Here is a 21259-nt window from a genome sequence, read left to right on the forward strand (position 1 = left end):
TGCGATACTCAAAGACATTTGGTAAAAGGTTAACAAAAAATGAACTGTTGATTAAAATTTTATATTTTGGTACTACATTGGGTGTGGAAATCAGTAAGCTTGGACTTGGTGCTGATAACCCAATGCACAGGACAATGGTAACTAAATAAAAATAAATAATAAATAAAATATATTCATGATTCTGAGGCTGAAAATCCAGATTTATTTTAGACGAATATGCTTGCACTGACTGGATATATTTAAAATAATGCAGGCCACTTTTTACAGGTAACATAAGACATTTGGCATTATCAGGACCCACAAATATTTCCCCATTGAATTATACATTATATTCAACATTACATATGCTAGTTTAATGTAGTACTGACACTAAAACTCTGTAAACTTGAATTTTTTCATGCACAGTAATTTTCATTTTGGGTGAACTACTGTAACTATTTGGGTGATACATATTGTCACTATCCACGATAAATATTGTTGCATTTTTGTATTGCGATATATTGTGACACGATATATTGTGACACCCCTAATTCAAACGCGATCGCGCTCCAAAATATGATACATTCAAACCCACAGCGCGCTCCAAATATGTTACATTCAAACGCGATCGCGCTCCAAATATGATACATTCAAACGCACAGCGCGCTCCAAAATATGATACATTCAAACCCACAGCGCGCTCCAAAATATGATACATTCAAACCTACAGCGCGCTCCAAATATGATACATTCAAACGCGATCGCGCTCCAAATATGATACATTCAAACGCACAGCGCGCTCCAAAATATGATACATTCAAACCCACAGCGCGCTCCAAAATAGGATACATTCAAACCCACAGCGCGCTCCAAAATATGATACATTCAAACGCCATCGCGCTCCAAAATATTAAACATTATGGTTATACATATCTATGTTTGAGCAGATATCCACAAACAGTATTTAACAGTAAACACGGGTCTAAATAGTATAATATTCACCATATATCTAGCAACAGTTCAACTGCAATGTGAAGTTTATGCAACAATACCATAAACCATAAACGACGGAGAGGCAGAACGCACACCCTGTTTATTTTCTTTATTTTACAAAAGCACAATGTTTTGATTTGATTGTAAGTGGACACATACAAAAGTAGAAATATCACAGATAATTTTTTTATATTTCTTTTTTCTGTATAACCATAAATGACGGAGTAATTTTAGTTTATGTTGCTGCTATGTGAAAAAAATCCAGCAAAACGCGTCGGCGCGTTTCTCGACCTCAGAGGGTTAAAGGAGTCATGGTGTCTATGTCACATAAATTTGTTGTCTGGGAGGGTAATGCTTTGTAAAAGTAAAAAAAATGTAACATAAGATATCTCTTTAAAAAAATAAAATAAACGAATTTAAATATTTTTAAAATGTACTTTTGCAAATAACCGTTGTTAAATTTATAGAAGTATTTGTTAATATGAATGGACCAGAGCTTAAATAGTTTTATTTTTTAACTAACAACAAAAAAAGATTTATAAATACTAACAAATATATTGCTCATTCATCGTTCGTTAATGTTAGTTAATACATTTATATGATAAACAAATGCGCAGCACTTAAGGGGGTCGCACACCGGACACGCAGCGCCGCGCCACGTCTAGGACGACTCGAGGTATCGCACACCGAACGCGCACTTCCTCAGTTTATGGCCAGCAATATTGTTATGTTTAAGGACATTGTTTGAGCCATAACTACATTAATAATTTTGTGATATTTTTACTTCTATTAAGAGTGAATATGTTTTTTGATAAATGCATATGTTGTGTTATTTGCATTGTATCGCGAGATTTTGACTAGTTTCACGTGCTACGTACGTGTAATTTTTGTTGAAGAATAAGGAAGAAGAAAGGGTTGAGGCTAGACAGTCTTTTGACCGTGAAAAGGATCGAATTCATGTTATTGGAACGTGAATAAGTGTATAATTTTATTTTATTTTGTGTTTGATTTTTCTTACAATGTAACCTGACAACGGAAAAGTAAAGTTTACAAGACAAATTATGGATTCACGCGTCAAATCCTTTGTGCTACACCCTTATAGAAATGGAGAGGAACGAAAAACAGCTCAGATCGCCATTACATTTTAGTCAAAAGACTACTTCACATTGGAATTGCGTGAAGTGAAATCGGTTTGCCAGGATTGATGCTGCAATGGACACCGGAAAGGATTTTCAAGGATTATGAACAGTCCATGGTGTATGAGCGGAACAAACTGCGAGTTTGAGATTATTGCGACGGGCGAAACTGAAAGTAAGTTAACCTAACGTTTACCAGGAGACGCGCGGATTTCCCGGTCTGGACTATTTGGATGTATAGACATTTATACTTGTTTCTTCAAGCTGAAACTGGACTCTTAATACAATTTAAAAGGTAATTTTGTTGTGACTTTTTTTTCCAATTCATTGATTTTTGACTCGCTGTTGAATTATGGATGACGCAGAAGAAATTGCCGACTCAGATAAAGATGGCCACAAGAGGGCGGTCAAGTACATGCATAAAGCGCAGGAGGAGCGTTTGAACAGACTCAAATTACCATTCAAATGAAAGAAATCGACAATTTAAAAGAAAATGATGCCAATGTGGAAAGAATAGAACAAGAAGTTCTTATAACACTCACCAAATTGTATCAGGAGTTCATTGAGTTGAATGAAAATGTTCAAGAGCTTTTGCTGGATGATGAAAAGGAGGATGATCAGCATATCTGGTTTGAGCCAAAATCATCAAAAATCAGGGATTTTGTTATTGCTACTGAACAGTGGATTGAACATGTAAAGGATGAAAGTGCTGCAAAAGATGATAACATTGAACCAGGTGACAGTGTCTCTGAAGTTGCATCAGCAGTAAAAAAAAAGAGAAGAGCAGGTTCATCAGCTGGACATAGTTCTGGCGCATCATCAGCCACCAGTTCAAGTTCTATTTTACGAGTGAAAGAAGAGGCTGAGAAAGCTGCTCTGTTGGCAAAAGCTGCTGCTTTAAAAAAGAAACAAGCTCTACAGGTAGAAGAGATAAACCTGAAAGCTAAACTGGAGCAATTAGAACTGCAGACATTAATTGCTGTTTCTAACGCAAAACTGAAAGTTTATGATGAACATGAAAATTCTGGTGAATCAGTGCAAAAATATGTTCAACCAGAGCATGCATTGGATGAAAGGAGGTCAGGACTTAAGAAAGATCTTGACGATGAAAGTTCTGATGTTCAAGCTGCAACCAGAAGAAAACAAAAGCCTGTCGCTGAACAAACTCAACTTCATAATGCCAGTCAACATTTTCCAAAATCTGAAAGCTCAGGAGACAAATTTATTTCAAATAATGCAAAGACAAAATGAGATCACACAAATGCTAGTAAAGCAACAAAATATGTCCCAACTACCGCAAAGAGATGTCCCAATCTTCCTTGGTGATCCTCTTAACTTCAGATCGTTTATGCGAGCCTTTGACAATAGCATAGACAGTAAAACTGAGAACGCCAAGGACAAGCTGTTCTATTTGGAGCAATATACCAGTGGTGAACCGCAAGACCTGGTAAGGAGTTGTGGACATATGAGTGCAGAAAATGGATATAAAGAGGCAAGAAGATTATTGCAACATCATTACGGTGATGAACTCAAAATTGCTTCAGCGTACATTGAGAAGGCACTAAAATGGCCTCAGATCAAAACGGAAGACGGGAAGATGCTAAATGCATATGCTCTTTTCTTGATTGGATGCCGCAACACTATGCAAGATGTAGATTACATGGCTGAAATGGACAACCCTACAAACCTGAGGGTTATCATCTCCAAGCTTCCATACAAAATGAGAGAGAATTGGAGAAACGTGGCATATGATATTCATGAAAGGACGGGCAGAAGAGCTAGGTTTCCTGACTTAGTGCAATATATCGACCGTCAAGCCAAAGTAAAAAATGACCCCTTGTTTGGAGACATTCAGGAGATAGCAAGTGCTGATGTTGGGAAGAAAAGCAAAGCTTCTGACTTTAAGAACAAAAGGGTTACTACTAAGGGAAGTAGTTTCGTTACAAGTGTCTGTACTGATCAGAAAAAAGAAAGTGAGACTAAGAAAGAAACAAAACCTCAATTTGACAAAACCGTTCATGTCACCTGCTTGTTCTGTCAAAAGAATCATGCCTTGAATTCCTGTTTCAAGTTTAAGGAACAAGCACACAAAGATAAAATTGAGTTTTTGAAAACAAAAGGACTGTGCTTTGGATGTCTCACACAAGGACACTTAAGCAGAGACTGCAAGAAAATACTTATTTGTCATGAATGCGTTGAACAGTCGGTACATTATAAAGATGGACATTACTGTATTGAATTACCTTTTAAGAATGACCCTGATAAGCTGCCCAACAACAGATGCATAGCAGAACAAAGAGCCATCAGTCTCAAAAGGAAGCTCAGCAGGAACCCAGAGTTTCACAAAGACTATAAAGCTTTTATGTCAGATATAATTGACAAAGGCTATGCTAAAAAAGTGCCTTTAGAACAACTGGAACGCAAGGACAGAGTGTGGTATATTCCACACCATGGGATATATCACCCGAAAAAGAACAAAATCAGAGTTGTTTTTGACTGCACTGCGACTTACCAGGGCTTCTCACTGAATAATCAACTGTTGCAGGGACCTGACCTGACCAATACCCTCATTGGTGTGCTAAATCGATTCAGACAAGAGCCAATTGCTATCATGGCAGACATTGAATCGATGTTTTACCAAGTTAGAGTCCCAGATTATGATTCAGATCTTTTGCGATTTTTGTGGTGGCCTGAAGGAGATCTAGATAAGCCTACAGAGGAATACAGGATGACAGTACACCTGTTCGGAGCAACCTCGTCTCCCAGTTGTGCATGCTTCGCTTTGCGAAAGGCTGCAATGGATGGTAAAACAGAGGAAACAGCTGAAGCGGCCAATACTATTCTCCAAAACTTTTACATGGATGATTGCTTAAAATCTGTCGCCTCTGAGGAGGCAGCAATCAAACTATCACGAAGTCTGATATCTATGTGCTCTAAAGGTGATTTCAATTTGACTAAGTGGGTGAGCAATAACAGAGAAGTCCTGTTATCATTTCCAGAAAAGGAAAGATCCAAAGAGGTAGGGGACTTAGATTTCAACAAAAGCAATCTACCAATTGAAAGAGCTCTGGGTGTACGGTGGTGCACAGAATCAGATACATTCAGGTTCTCCATCAACATACAGGAGAAACCTGCTACGAGAAGAGGAATGCTTTCAGTAGTGAATTCCATATATGATCCTCTTGGTCTTGTAGCACCCTGTATCCTTCCAGCGAAACTCATGTTGAGACAACTGTGCAAAGACAAATTAGGCTGGGATCAGAACATGCCGGAAAAGCAAGCGCAAAAATGGTTCACGTGGCAAAAGGACATACAACAATTGTCAAACTTCAGTGTAAGCAGATGCTTCAAGCCAGACAATTTTGGAACTACTAAGTCTGCTCAATTACATCATTTCGCAGATGCAAGTGAAAATGGATATGGAACCGTTTCCTATCTAGTACTCACAAATGATCAAGGAGAAAAACACTGTTCATTCGTAATGGGTAAATCCAGAGTTGCGCCTCTGAAGCAGGTAACAATCCCTAGAATGGAGTTGACTGCAGCAGTTGTTGCAGCGAAAATGGACAGAATGTTAAAACAAGAGCTTCAGTTACAACTCAAAGATTCTATGTTCTGGACTGATAGCCTCACAGTACTGCAATGTATTGAGAATGAAGCCTCACGGTTTAAAACATTTGTTGCCAATAGGGTTTCCTTCATCAGAGAAGCTTCTGAGCCCTCACAGTGGAGGTATGTCAACACCTTGCTAAACCCAGCCGACATGGCCTCTAGAGGCATCAAAGTGGAAAACTTCATGAAAAAGGTAAATTGGGTCAAAGGACCAGAATTCCTTTACAAACATGAAAGTGAGTGGCCTTGGCGACCAGATCAGGCAGGTGCAATGGAAGTGGAATTGAAAAAATCAGCTGTAGTAAATTGTGTCAGTGCTACAGGAAAAGCGAAACCTCTGGATAAACTGATTGAGTATTATTCAGAATGGTACAGATTGAAGAGAGCAATCGCTTGGATGTTGAGGCTGAAGGAAATACTCCAACACCTATCAAACAAGAGAAGTGAAATTCAAGCTACCATAAATCAAACTGAAAATAATCCAAACAGACAACAAGCACATTTCCAAACTCAAATGTTCAAGTGGAAACAGACACTGACCAAAAAACCTCTTTCAGTAGAAGATGTGGAAAATGCAGAACTGAGTCTGATTCGTTACAGTCAAAGACAGACATTCCCTGACGAATTCAAGTCTTTGCAAAGCAGTAACCATGTCAAAAGAAGTAGTCCTTTGTACAAACTAGACCCACTGGTGCAAGATGGCATAATACGAGTAGGTGGTCGTTTAAATCAGTCAGCAATGCCAGAATCTGCTAAGCATCCAGCAATTCTTAGTGGCAGAAAATATAGTGGCAGAAATCAAATCCTTGCAAAACTACGAAACAAATTTTGGGTTGCTGCTGCCAGTACAGCCATACGGAAGTTGATTTCTAAATGCACAGTGTGCAGAAGATTAAATGCCAAAGTTAACGAACAAAAAATGGCAGATCTACCAAGAGATTGTGTATTGCCAGATAATCCTCCCTTTACGCATACAGGAGTGGATTACTTTGGTCCTTTCTCAATAAAGCGAGGACGCAGCATTGTAAAGAGGTATGGAGTGTTGTTTACATGTCTGAACATAAGAGCAGTTCATATTTACATTTACATTTAGTCATTTAGCAGACGCCTTTATCCAAGGCGACTTACAAATTAGGACTAAATTCAGCGAGTCATCATAAAGAGGCAAGAGCAACAACAACGCAGGAAGTGCTCAAAATACGAAGTTCAGGTATTATTCAGAGTAGCATAAGCCTGATAAGTGGTGTTTCGAAGGGAAAGGATTTTTATATATTTTTTTTAATTTTTTTATTGAGGTGGCCAACAGTCTTGATACCTCATCGTGCATAAACGCCATACGACGCTTCATCTGCAGAAGAGGGCAGGTGTCTACGATTCGATCGGACAATGGTACAAACTTCGTGGGTGCTGAAAGAGAGCTTAAAGAAGCTATTCAAGAATTAAATCATTCCAAATTAGCTGAAGTTCTTGTCCAAAAGGGAATCAGGTGGATCTTCAATACCCCGGCAGCATCGCATCAAGGAGGAGTGTGGGAGAGACAAATCCGCACAGTTAGAAAGATTTTGAATTCTGTATTGAATCAACAGATGTTAGACGATGAGGGGCTTCACACAGTCTTGTGTGAAGTTGAAGCCATTATAAACGACCGACCGATTACTAAAGCATCAGATGACCCAAATGACCTGGAGCCTCTGACTCCGAATCATCTGCTGCTTATGAAAAAACAACCAGCCTTGCCACCAGGAGTTTTTGTGAAAGAGGACTGTTATTCACGTAGAAGGTGGAGGCAAATTCAATACATGACGGACCTCTTTTGGTCTAGATGGACTAAGGAATATCTGCCGTTTCTTCAAGAACGACAGAAGTGGCAGAAATTGAAAAGAAACATGGTACCTGGAGACATTGTTCTCATTGTGGATAATTCTGCTCCAAGAAATTCGTGGATTATGGGAAGAGTCCTCAGGACCATACCAGATGCTTCTGGTACTGTCCGCCGTGCTTGTGTTCAGACAAAAACTTGTCAACTGGAAAGGCCTATAACAAAACTCTGCTTATTGCAAGAAGCAGATGAAGAATAAGACTTCATAAAGACTGTGAACAGAAATTTCATAGAAAATTTGAATTTTCTAAAAGAAATGTTTAAAAGAAAAGGAAGTATTGTTATGACTCTATTCAAATATTGAACAAGATAATTGTTATGCTTTCGGCATAGACAATTAGGGGCCGGAGTGTTAGAGCCATAACTACATTAATAATTTTGTGATATTTTTACTTATATTAAGAGTGATTATGTTTTTTGATAAATGCATATGTTGTGTTATTTGCATTGTATCGCGAGATTTTGACTAGTTTCACGTGCTACGTACGTGTAATTTTTTGTTGAAGAATAAGGAAGAAGAAAGGGTTGAGGCTAGACAGTCTTTTGACCGTGAAAAGGATCGAATTCATGTTATTGGAACGTGAATAAGTGTATAATTTTATTTTATTTTGTGTTTGATTTTTCTTACAATGTAACCTGACAACGGAAAAGTAAAGTTTACAAGACAAATTATGGATTCACGCGTCAAATCCTTTGTGCTACACCCTTATAGAAATGGCGAGGAACGAAAAACGGCTCAGATCGCCATTACAGACATTATGAAATTACGATAATGCCTATACTATGTTATGATTGTACTGTAGGCTACAATTAAATACAATCTTTGCTAAGTCTGCAGTCTGAATTCACTTTACCTCAGAGCGTCCGTTAACTGAATGAATTGAGAATATCACCTGAAAATCCGATAAAATCAGCAATTTTCATTCAAGCAGCTGATTTCTGTAAATGAGTGTAAAACTGAATGTGTATTGCAGCACAGGGTGAAGTCAGTATAAATTAACGACGATTTGAGAAAAATAAATGTACATTTAATGTAAAACTATGTAGATGGCGCTCTGTGGCACGGCAGGATTTTGAACAAGGTCCGGAGCCGTTGCTGGGCGCCGCGGACAGACGCCGAAAGGCGCCGCCGGTGTGTGTACACTCATAGAGAATAATGTGTTCGAATTTAAAAGACGTGGCGCTGCGCGTCCGGTGTGCGACCCCCTTTAGACTTGGAGCAGGAGAGCTACTCCGGCTGCTACTCGCAGTAGAGCGAGTGTTACCATCTTCAGTTCCCTGTGAGCGTTTAAAAAACGCAAATATTTTTGTCTGGTTTTCATCTGGTTGACGCGACATATTTCCTGCCGCGCGCTCTCTGTCCGCTAGTGCTCATCTGTATGTGACGCAAGTGTTTGAGTGTGCGCGCGTGCGCACTCATTGGGATAATTGTAAACGCGCAAACACAGACAGAAAAGACATGCCATCGTGGAAATAAGATAAATAACATATTACTTAAGGGCTATTTAGTTTGTTTAATAAAATAACAAATTGTAATCTGCCGCTATAAAGAAAATCAAATCAAATTTACTTGACCTTCAAGGGGGGCGGGGCGAGCCGTTAGGAGGGCGGAGCGCCCCCCTTATATAATGGTAGGGGAAACACTGGGAAGGAAAAGTCTAGTGTGAACAGCCATTAATAATTAATGTTTTAGTCAAATAAATATCAATCTCAAAGATGGCATCGAAATATGGCAGTATTGTATATTTTAATGTTAATATCATGTTAGATAATTGTCATTGATTAAATATATTCAATAGTTCTTGCTAAAGAAACATGGGATTCGTGCCTATAATGTTTTAAAGATAATAATTGGAAGATAAATTTACCTTGTTCATGGAAAGTTTTAAGGACATATAATCAATTATAAAAAGGCATCAAATTATCACAATATTTTATAACAGTTGTCTACTTTCTACTATTACATCAGGGCTCACTTTCATGCCCTTTCACTTTATATTTCTCTCTTTGAATTATTTTGATGTACTGAAAATTAAATGTGATATTTTTTTTCTTTCCTGTCAGGCCTGATGGAAGTGAAGGAGGAGAGTGAAGAACTGAGTGAAGTGAAGGAGGAGAGTGAAGAACTGAGTGAAGTGGAGGAGGAGAGTGAAGAACTGAGTGAAGTGAAGGAGGAGAGTGAAGAACTGAGTGAAGTGAAGGAGGAGAGTGAAGAACTGAGTGAAGTGAAGGAGGAGAGTGAAGAACTGAGTGAAGAACTGATAGAAGTGAAGGAAGAGAGTGAAGAACTGAGTGACGTGAAGGAGGAGAGTGAAGAACTGAGTGACGTGAAGGAGGAGAGTGAAGAACTGAGTGAAGTGAAGGAGGAGAGTGAAGAACTGAGTGAAGTGAAGGAGGAGAGTGAAGAACTGAGTGAAGAACTGATAGAAGTGAAGGAAGAGAGTGAAGAACTGAGTGACGTGAAGGAGGAGCGTGAAGAACTGAGTGACGTGAAGGAGGAGAGTGAAGAACTGATAGAAGTGGAGGAGGAACATCATGTCAAACCTGGAGGAAAACCTTTGAGTCACTCAAAGACTAAAAAGAAATTTTTAAAGAAAAGTGCCAAGAAATCTTTTACCTGCACTCAGTGTGGAAAGAGTTACACAACCAAACAAAGTCTTGAGATTCACATGAGTATTCACACCGGAGAGAAGCCGTTCACATGTGATCAATGTGGGAAGAGTTTCAGTCATTCATCACACCTTAATCTTCACATGAGGATCCACACTGGAGAGAAGCCGTTCACATGTGATCAATGTGGAAAGAGATTCTTATGCAAATCATATCTTAATGATCATATGAGAATCCACACCGGAGAGAAGACGTTCACATGTGATCAATGCGGCAAAACATTTTTCTGTGCATCAAACCTGAAGAGACACCTGACAGTTCATACGAAGGAGAAGCTGCATTCATGTTCTGTGTGTGGAAAGAGTTTTTCACTGCTGCAATATTTACATAGACATGAGAAAATTCACACTGGTGTGAGAGAGTACATGTGCTTTGAGTGTGAAAAGACTTTTACTGCAGCAAACAGTTTAAAACTACACCAGAGAATTCACACTGGAGAAAAACCTTACAAGTGTTCACACTGTGACAAGAGATTCAGTCAGTCAGCAAATCTGAGATCACATGAGAGATACCACACTGGAGAAAAACCTTACAAGTGTTCACACTGTGACAAGAGATTCAATCAGTCAGCAAATCTGAGAGCACATGAGAGGAACCACACTGGAGAAAAACCTTACAAGTGTTCACACTGTGACAAGAGATTCAATCAGTCAGAACATCTGAGATCACATGAGAGGATCCACACTGGAGAAAAACCTTACAAGTGTTCACACTGTGACAAGAGATTCAATCAGTCAGAACATCTGAGATCACATGAGAGGATCCACACTGGAGAAAAACCTTACAAGTGTTCACACTGTGACAAGAGATACAGTCGATCAGCAGATCTGAAAACACATGAGAGGATCCACAGCAGAGAGAAGCCTTACAAGTGTTCACACTGTGATACGAGATTCAAACACTTAACAGGTCTGATAACACATGAGAGGATCCACACTGGAGAAAAACCTTACAAGTGTTCACACTGTGACAAGAGATTCAGTCTGTCATCATCTCTAAAAACACATGAGAGGATCCACACTGGAGAGAAGCTGCACACGTGTGATCAGTGCGGGAAGAGTTTCTCTATTAAAGCTAACCTGAAGCGACACATGAATATCCATGCAGTGGAGAAACCACATCACCACATGCATCATTAAAATAGTCCAACAGACTACAGTGGCTCAACCTTGTTTATCAAGCGACGAGAATATTTGTGTTTATCAAGCGATGAGAATACCCCGCTCTCTCCTACGTAATACCCTGACGTAATATTTACATATGATTTGACAGTTTACATGAATAAATACCTAAAAAATCTGAAAATTCAACTGAAAATAAATACTGGTTTAGAAAATATTGTCAAGTCTAGTATATTTGTATAGCGCTTTTCACAATACAGATTGTATCAAAGCAGCTTCACAATATTAAATTAAAATAATACAACAAGGTTTGTTTCAAGTGGAATTTATTGATTGATAAAATTAAATTAAATATCCCCAAAATATCCCCAACTGAGCAAGCCAAAGGCAACAGTGGCAAGGAACCGAAAAACTCCATCAGGTGACCTAATGGAGAAAAAAAAAAACCTTGGGAGAACCCAGGCTCAGTCGGGGGCCAGTTCTCCTCTGGCATTTATGAGCTAGAGACCGGATTGTATTTTGAACTGTAAGATTAAAAATATTATATGAATGCCTGGCTGAAGAGATGCGACTTTAATCTAGTTTTAAACTGGGAGAGCGAGTCTGAGCAACGAACAGTATCAGGAAGACTATTCCAGAGTTTTGGAGCCAAATGTGAAAATGCTCTCCCTCCTTTGGTGGTTCTGGATATCCTAGGTATGACCAAAAGCCTTGAATTTAGTGATCTTAAAGAGCGCGATGGATTATAGGGTGATAGAAGATCCGTTAAATAGACTGGAGCTAAGCCGTTTAGGGCTTTATAAGTCAGTAGCAATACCTTGTAATTAATATGGAACTTTATAGGTAACCAATGCAATGATGATAAAATCGGTGTTATATGATCATATTTTCTTGATCTCGTAAGAACTCTAGCGGCGGCATTTTGGACTAACTGTAGCTTGTTTATTGAGGATGCAGGACAACCAGCTAATAAAGCATTACAGTAATCTAGTCTCGAGGTCATGAATGCATGAACTAACTTTTCTGCATCATAAACTGATAGCATATTACGTAGCTTAGCAATGTTTCTAAGGTGGAAAAAGGCTGTTTTTGTAACATATGAAATATGATTTTCAAAAGACAGGTTGCAATCAAGTATAACACCCAGGTCTTTTACTGTAGAGGATAAAGTAACAGGACATCCTATGATGTTAAAGTTGTATTGTGCGAGGTTTTGTGGGCGGTTTTTTGAACCGATAAGTATTACCTCTGTCTTGTCTGGATTTAATAAAAGAAAATTACGCGTCATCCAATCTTTTATGTCTTTAACACACTCTGTCAATTTGGAAAATTTAGCGTTTTCATCCGGCCGTGATGAAATATATATTTGAGTGTCATCAGCATAACAATGGAAACTAATTCCATGTTTCCTTATAATATTTCCAAGTGGCATCATATATATTGAGAATAACAGAGGGCCTAACACAGATCCCTGCGGCACTCCATAGTTTACTGGAGTTAGGATAGATTTTTCTCCATTTAAATAGACAAAATGGTAGCGGTCAGATAGGTATGATTTGAACCAGCTTAATGCTTGTCCTTGAACACCAGTATAATTTTGTAGTCGATCTAAGAGTATTGTGTGATCTATAGTATCGAACGCAGCACTAAGATCAAGTAAAACTAGTATTGAGATACAGCCTTGGTCAGAAGCTAAAAGTAAATCATTTGTGATTTTAACAAGCGCAGTTTCAGTGCTATGATGCGGTCTGAATCCAGACTGAAACTTTTCATAGATATCATTTTGTTGCAAGAAAGAGCCCAGTTGAGCGGACACCACTTTTTCTAATATTTTAGACATAAATGGAAGATTTGAAATGGGTCTATAATTTGCTAGGTTATTATGATCTAATTGTGGTTTCTTAATTAGAGGTTTTATAACTGCCAGTTTAAATGTTCTTGGAACATGACCTAAAGATAAAGACGAGTTAATAATATTGAGAAGAGGCTCTTCCACTACAGGTAACACTTCTTTCAGTAGTTTAGTTGGTATAGGATCTAATAAACATGTTGTTGTTTTAGATGAAGTGATAAGTTTATTTAACTCTTTTTGTTCTATAGTTGTAAAGCACTGTAATTGTTCTTGCGGGGTGATAATTGAAGCTGAATTATAAGGCGCAATTGAAGATTGAACGTTTACAATTGTGGTTCTGATGCTTTCTATTTTCTCAGTGAAGAAGTTCATGAAATCATTACTACTGAACTGTAACGGGATATTTTGTTCGGGTGACGTCTGTTTATTTGTTAGTCTAGCCACGGTGTTAAATAAAAACCTTGGATTGTTTTGGTTGTTTTCTATTAGTTTGCGGAGGTGCTCAGCCCTGGCCGCTTTTAGGGCCTTTTTATAACGTGACGTACTGTCTTTCCACGCGATTCTAAAGACCTTTAAATTAGTTTGTTTCCATTTACGCTCTAAAATACGGGTTTCTCTCTTTAAAACATGCGTAGTATTGTTATACCATGGTGCTTTAATTTTCTCTCTGACCTTTTTTAATTTAATAGGTGCAACCACATCCAATGTTCTAGAGAGAATGGTGCTCATAGTGCTAGTTAGTTCTTCTAGTTCATCTGTTTGTTTGGGTTCAGGCAGCAGCTGAGACAGATTAGATAAGCAATTTGAGAAATTATCTATGGTGGATGGGAGGATTGTTCTGCCTGGTTGATAACGCGGCGCCGCATGACATATTACAGCAGTACGTAATATGCAAGTTACCATGTAGTGATCAGTGACTTCATCACTTTGTGGAATGATATCTATATCGGTTGGATCGGTTCCATGTGATATAATTAAATCGAGTGTATGATTAAGACGATGAGTTGGTCCGGTGACGTTTTGCTTGACCCCAAATGAATTTAATAAATCTGTAAACGCAGCCCCTCACGCATCATTTGGATTATCTACGTGTATGTTAAAATCTCCAACAATTAATGCTTTATCGACATTGACTAATAGGTCTGAGAGAAAATCTGCAAACTCTTTTAGGAAATCAGCGTAAGGCCCTGGCGGTCTATATACGGTAGCCAAGGCTAGAGATAATAGGGATGTTTTTCTAACATCTAAGAGCGTAACATTTAGAACAAGTACTTCAAATGAAATAAACTTATAACCTGTTTTCTGAGTAACATTGAGAATATCTCTACAGATTGTTGCAACACCGCCGCCACGGCCAATCAGACGGGGCTCATGCTTATAACAGTATCCAGGAGGAGTAGACTCATTTAGACCGAAATAATCATTTGGTTTAAGCCAGGTTTCAGTAAGGCAAAGTACATCGAAGCTATTATCTGTGAGTATTTCATTTACAATAACTGCCTTAGGTGTGAGTGATCTAATGTTTAGAAGACCTAGCTTTAGAAATTGTTTTTGTTTACTAATAGCAACATTTTCTGTTTTAATAACAATTAGATTTTTCCTAGATCCTGCAGTAGATTTATTATTTGATCTCACTAAACGAGGAATAGACACGGTTTCTATGCAATGTTCTACACTAGTATTTATATCAGTTAAGTTGGTGCAGCAGAGACTATGATTTGGACTTTTGGTTACTAGTCAAAGGGTATTTAACATTTTGGAGATGTTATCCGACAGAAGATCCGCTCCGAATCTGCTTGGGTGTAAGCCATCAGCAAGGAAAAGCCTAGGACGCTCCCAAAACAGATTCCAATTATTTACAAAGAGCAGTTTCTGCTCATTGCACCATGACATTAACCATTCATTTAGCGCAAATAATCTGCTGAACTTTTCATGCCCTAGTCGGTACGTGGGAAGCGGTCCTGACACAATGATCGTTGTTTCAGGCGATGTTCTGCGTACCGTATCGATCAGATTCCTGAAGTCTTTCTTCAGAATCTCCGTCTGGCGCAGCCTGATGTCGTTCACTCCCGCGTGCAGGACCACAGTTCCGACGCTCTCGTCACCGTTCAGGATCTGGGGAACGCGAGCAGCGATTTCAGAAACATGAGCACCAGGAAAGCAGTGACTTTGCACCTTACTTTTACCTAACGTAGCGTGTACGTGCCTAAACAATGGAATCGCCGATGATCACAGCATCGCGTTCTGTTTCGCGAAGAGGGGAGAAGCGGTTTTGTGTGGATAACTCGAAAACCGGGAGGGTCGGAGAAAGTCTTGGTCTAAACCTGACTCGCGTCTTCCGCTGCGGGACCACCCAGGCTTCGTGGTGGCGTGTTGGAGCCGGAGTGAACGAGACCATGGCTGATTGCGACCGATGCTGAGGAACGCACGGAGTAGACGCGGTCGGAGTCAGCGGGTTAGTAACGTTAAACACTGATTTGTGTGCATCGGCGCGTGATGTTTCAAGAGCTAAACACCGGTCTCTCAGCTCGGCCTGTCTCAATAAAAGGTTGTGGATCTGTTTCTCAACAGCTTCCAGCTCAGACTGCAGTGCGTGAAGCTCAAATGTGTCCTCACCTGCACCAAGCGGTAGACTACTTTCATCTGATATATTCGCCATTTTAACAGATGGACAGTGAGTTAGCAACGAAGCTACCAGTGATGCTATCAATATTAATACTAATTTATGACTGAAGTCTTGGATATAATCCGTCTTTTTAGTGGTAAGGGTGTAGAGTAGACGCACGATAGGCGAAAAAATGTTTGTTTGTAAATGAGTGTGGAGAACACGCGTTCAGCCGTGATCCACTAGAGATAAAAGCATGGAAGCATATTAAGCACGATTTCCAAAATCTTGTGCAATGCCACGTGCTCTAATATAGATGGTATTAAATTTGTGTATTTTGCATGGATTAGACAACACAGTTCTGTTCCAATAAATAAAAAATAAAAATCACACAGACATTTAGTAATTTAACATTATTTTATTTACTTTACTTTTTGCATTACTTTATTTTCAACACAAAATTTAAATTAATTGTGTGTGTGTGTGTGTGTGTGTGTGTGTGTGTGTGTGTGTGTGTGTGTGTGTGTGTGTAAACATTCTCAGCATGAAATGTGTCTGTTCCTGTGGGTTAACTGCACCATCACTTGTGTTATGCTCTGCTCTGCCTCAGAACAGCTGTATAAGAATACAGCTGTTCTGAGGCAGAGCAGAGCATAACACAAGTGATGGTGCAGTTAACCCACAGGAACAGACACATTTCATGCTGAGAATGTTTACACACACACACACACACACAATTAATTTAAATTTTGTGTTGAAAATAAAGTAATGCAAAAAGTAAAGTAAATAAAATAATGTTAAATTACTAAATGTCTGTGTGATTTTTATTTTTTATTTATTGGAACAGAACTGTGTTGTATTCTTATATTGGCTCCCTTAGAAGCTGGATTGGGTCCCTCAGCCCTACAATCTAAGAAAGAAGTAAAGAGCCTAGGTGTCATTTTGGACTGTGACCTGAATTTTAAGTCTCTTATTAATCAAGTGACAAAAACTTGTTTTTATCATCTGAGAAATATAGCCAAGATTCGTCCTTTTTTAATCTTTGGATGATGCTAAGAAACTCATCCATGCTTTTATCTTTTCTCATCTTGATTATTGTAATGCTATGTACACTGGCCTACCTAAGGGCTCTATAGCAAAGTTACAATTGATACAAAATGCAGCAGCCAGAGTACTAATGAAATTAAAAAGGAGAGAACATATTACACCGGTTATAATGGAAATACATTGGTTACCAGTTCATCAAAGGATAGATTTTAAGGTCCTTTTATTTGTTTATAAAACTCAGCACAATCTGGCACCTTTATACATTTCAGACTGTCTGTCAAGATATGTTCCAGATCGTAGATTAAGATCCTCTAATGCTAATCTTCCGGCACATTATACAGTTATTCATAAAAGATCAGGTGGTGCTTCTTTTAGCCACTATACTCCAAAAATGTGGAATTCTTACCAAGTGAAGTGAAAGAGTTTACTAGCATTCATATTTTTAAAAGCCAGGTTAAGAGAGACAAGTAAGAGTGTTTAGAGAGGTACTGGCATGGCTTTGAGTGTTTGCACAACTGAGCCGGATACAAGAAACCCTATTATGAGGAACCTTTTTGGTTCTACAGCTCAATGTAAGTTGTATATATTTTGTAATTCTATGTTTAATATATTAGTAATTTAGTAAGTCATTTTAATTTATAAAGCACATTTACACAGCGCAAAACTGACCAAAGTGCTGTACAATGAATAACTAAAAAGACGAGTAAAAAATAAAACGCATGGAATCAATAATCCTAATTATATAAAACATAAATAAAAAGAAAACCTTCAATACCAGGGCACATAACACAGAAATACAAAAAACAAACAGGAGTGCCAGGTTAGGGAACAAGAAAGGCCAAAGAATAAAAATGAGTTTTAACCTAGATTTGAATGCAGCAATGGTGGGGGCAGATCTAATATCCTGGGGGAGCTGGTTCCACAATCGTGGGGCAGCAACTGCAAAAGCTCTATCACCCCTCTGTTTAAGCCGTGAGCGCGGCACAAGCAGGAGCCCTTTGTTTGAGGATCTCAGTGACCTTGAAACTGAGTATGGCTGTACAAGGTCGGTGATATAAGTTGGGGCGAGCCCATTAAGTGCCTTAAAAACAAACAATAAAACTTCAAACTGAATCCTAAAAGGAACTGGGAGCCAATGCAAGGAGGCCAGAATTGGGGTGATGTGCTCGCACCTCCTAGTGCCAGTTAAAAGACGCGCTGCTGCGTTTTGTACTAACTGCAAACGTCTAAGTGATGATTGTGGCAGGCCAAGGTAGAGGGACTTACAATAATCCAGCTGTGATGTAATAAATGCATGGATAACTTTCTCAAGATCGTTAAAAGATAGGAATGGCTTCAGGTGGGAAAACATTCTGAGCTGGTAGAAACTATTTTTAACAATAGAACTAATCTGTTTGTCAAAGCAGAGTTCTGAGTCAAGAATGACACCCAAATTTCTGCCATAAGGTTTGATAAATGGGGTGAAGTGACCTAAATGTTGTACCACAGTGCATCTTGCCTTGGGAGAACCAAAAATAATTACTTCTGTCTTGTCACTGTTTAACTGGATAAAGTTGTTAATCATCCGAGTTTTGATGTCTTCGAGACAGGCCAGAAGAGATTGTATGGAATCCCTAGATTTTAGAGGCAAGTACAACTGTGAGTCATCCGCATAGAGATGAAAAGAGATGTTATGCTTCCTTATGATGTCACCCAGTGGGAGCATATACAGGCTAAAAAGCATAGGACCCAAAATGGACCCCTGAAGGGACCCCATAAGAGAACTTGCCAATAGATACTGACTACTATCATTGAGATAGGAAAGGAACCAAAGTAATGCAGTCTCCCCAATGCCCACTTGCTGATCAAGGCGAGTAAGGAGGATGTTATGATCAACGGTGTCGAAGGTGGCACTAAGATCCAATAATATCAGGATGGCATTATCACCTGAATCTAGTGTAAGAAGAAGATCATTGGTTACTTTGAGCAGAGCTGTTTCAGTACTATGAAGTGATCTAAAACCTGACTGAAAAGGTTCTAGTATATTGTGGGTGGTCAAAAAGGGGAGCAGCTGTGACAGAACAGCTTTTTCCAGAACTTTAGAAATAAAAGGAAGCTTAGAAATGGGACGGTAGTTATTTAGGCATTTAACATCGAGATCATGTTTTTTGAGCAGGGGTTGGACAACCGCATGCTTAAAACATGTAGGGACAGTGCCGGATGCAAGACATGAATTTAAGATGACCTGAATGGAGGGGCCGACTACATCAAAAAACATCCTTTATAATAGAAGAGGGGATAGAATCATAAGATGAAGTAGTAGGTTTCATATGTGATACTAAATTCCTCAGTTCAGTGAGAGAGATGGGTTGAAATTGGTTAAAAGTAGCCAGTACCCCTGAGCAACCAGGCGGAGTAACAGATGAGGTGGTTCTAAAGTTCTCAATTTTATTAGTAAAAAAATTAAGAAATTTCTCACAGGTATCAGTGGCTATATCAACAACTGGGGAATTTGAGGGGTTGATAACTGAGTTTATAGTACTAAATAATATTTTTGGTCTTTTTGAGTGTCTATTGATCAAATCAGAGAGGTGCTTTGCTCTGGCTATTTTTGCTGCTGCCTGAAAAGAAGCTAATGCCGATTAAAACATTTGAAAGGAAACATTAAGATGATCCTTTTTCCATTTCCTTTCAGCTTTACAACAGGCCTGCCTAAGAGAGCGCGTATCCTCATCTAACCAGTAATGAGATTTTAATTTGGAGCGAGAGTATGTGAAAGGTGCTACAGAGTCAAGTATGGAAGAGCAAGATGGGTGAAAAGGGGTAACTAATTAATCCGGAGGAGCTTCTGGTTGAGTGAACGCTGTGTCTGTGCATGTGTGTCTGCCGCTGCTCATCGGGTGTCTCTCGTTCCTTGCTATCACTGGATTCCTTCTCTGTGTCATTTACCCCCGAAATCTAGTGGATTACCGCATCTCCTCCCGGTCTCTGCCGAACCTTCCTGCTCTGTCGCTGGAGCATTACTGCTTTGGTGCTGTTGTATCAATCCTTGGATTAATGCTACAAACTTGCTCCTCCAGTTCTGTTTGCCACTGCCCGGCACGCTTACTCTTCCCCTGCATGAGCTCTCTTACTCTCTCCCCTCACAGTGACTACTGCAGTGGTGGATTTTTATGAAGAATATGTGACTGTTTATGTAACTGGCAAAAGAAAACTTCGCCAACCAAACGTTTGCCAAAAATGACATCAAAGTACTGCCAAAGCACCGAGAATCCCTGTCATGTTACTTCAATATCATACAGTATGCTCAGCATGAAGTCGAGCACACATACAGTATTGTCGTCAGTATGGCCACATGAAACACGACTGCCATCTACAGGTTTTAGTATTTCCTGCGTCCAACACCTAATCCCCCTTCTGCAGGATCCCGCAGAATTTCGGAAGTGCTCGCGGCATTCTTCTCTCTGAGACGCGCATTTTTAAATGCCACATCTGTACATGCATGTGAAAGTGGGACACAAGAAACACAAGATCAAGTGAATTTCACTGCGAGAAAGAACACAAATGTTTGCAGTAAAGCAGAGTAGATTGTAAATTTGTATATTTTGGAATGATTATTTGTTATACATGTTCGTAAAAATATGCAAAAAAAAAAAAAAAAAAAGCTTCCTTTACTGAGCATTTGTTAAAAAATAAACTTTTGCAGCAATGTCATAGTTGAACTGTTTATCTAAATGTGATGAAGTGCTTGAATGTTTCTAACATAAATGTTCTTCAGCATCATGAATGAAGAATAAACACCAACCTCTTTGTTCTTCAGGATCTTCAGTGTGTTTCATTCTGCAGGGTTCTGGATCACTCATGTTCTCACTGTCCTCTTTAATAAACTCAGTCTTTGCAGATTTCAGCTCTTCCTGATGCTCTGATGCTCGTCTTCACTTGTAGCTGATGGGAATTTACAGCATTTATTGCTGTGGGAGGAGCTTCACTGATGATGTGATTACAGTGGGAGGAGCTTCACTGATGATGAATTACTGTGGGAGGAGCTTCACTGATGATAGGTGTGTTGGACATCGGCTGCGGCTGGATGTAACCGATCGGCGAGAGTAGCCGCGTGCAGGCGGGGAGGAGCTGCAAACGGAGACGTGAAGTCGGACACTTTCTGGTTCCCGTAGTGACAGCTCACATGTTGTTTGCATACTTTACCACAGCTGCAGTGAAATAAATGCAGTATTTGCCAAATAATACACAGATGTTTCAGAGACATTTTCATTCAATACTTTATGTACTGCTTCATACAGCGTCTGTTTGAACAAGAATAAAGTTCAACATTTAGCTATCAATGAAGTGGAGTCTACATTTTTTAAGCAGTTTTAATTTGATAAA

The 21259-nt window shown here is 39.1% G+C and overlaps 2 protein-coding genes across 5 annotated transcripts in view; one reads left to right on the forward strand and one right to left on the reverse strand.

Annotated features, from left to right (window-relative positions):
• LOC309490425 (uncharacterized protein) overlaps nt 1-11698 on the forward strand; it is a 131133-nt gene extending 119435 nt beyond the window's left edge. For all 3 annotated transcript variants that reach the window (XM_082159586.1, XM_082159585.1, XM_082159587.1), the window contains one exon: nt 9664-11698. In XM_082159586.1, coding sequence (XP_082015712.1) covers nt 9664-11408 — 1745 coding nt within the window. In that variant the 3' untranslated portion in view covers nt 11409-11698. The remainder of the gene's footprint in view (nt 1-9663) is intronic.
• Nucleotides 1-20833, reverse strand: part of LOC309492186 (uncharacterized protein) — a 202022-nt gene extending 181189 nt beyond the window's left edge. Inside the window, exon 1 of one of the 2 annotated variants that reach the window (XR_014203442.1) lies at nt 20679-20828. Coding sequence is in view for 1 of the 2 variants with exons in the window: in XM_082161067.1 (XP_082017193.1) it covers nt 20679-20736 (58 nt within the window). In the remaining variant the exon portion in view is untranslated. Of the gene's footprint in view, nt 1-20678 lie in introns of both variants that reach the window. The other variant, XM_082161067.1, reaches the window with a different exon arrangement.
• Nucleotides 20834-21259: the final 426 nt, after the last annotated feature.

The sequence above is a fragment of the Leuciscus leuciscus genome (assembly GCF_965113295.1).
Source record: "Leuciscus leuciscus genome assembly, chromosome: 1".
Classification (NCBI taxonomy): domain Eukaryota; kingdom Metazoa; phylum Chordata; class Actinopteri; order Cypriniformes; family Leuciscidae; genus Leuciscus; species Leuciscus leuciscus.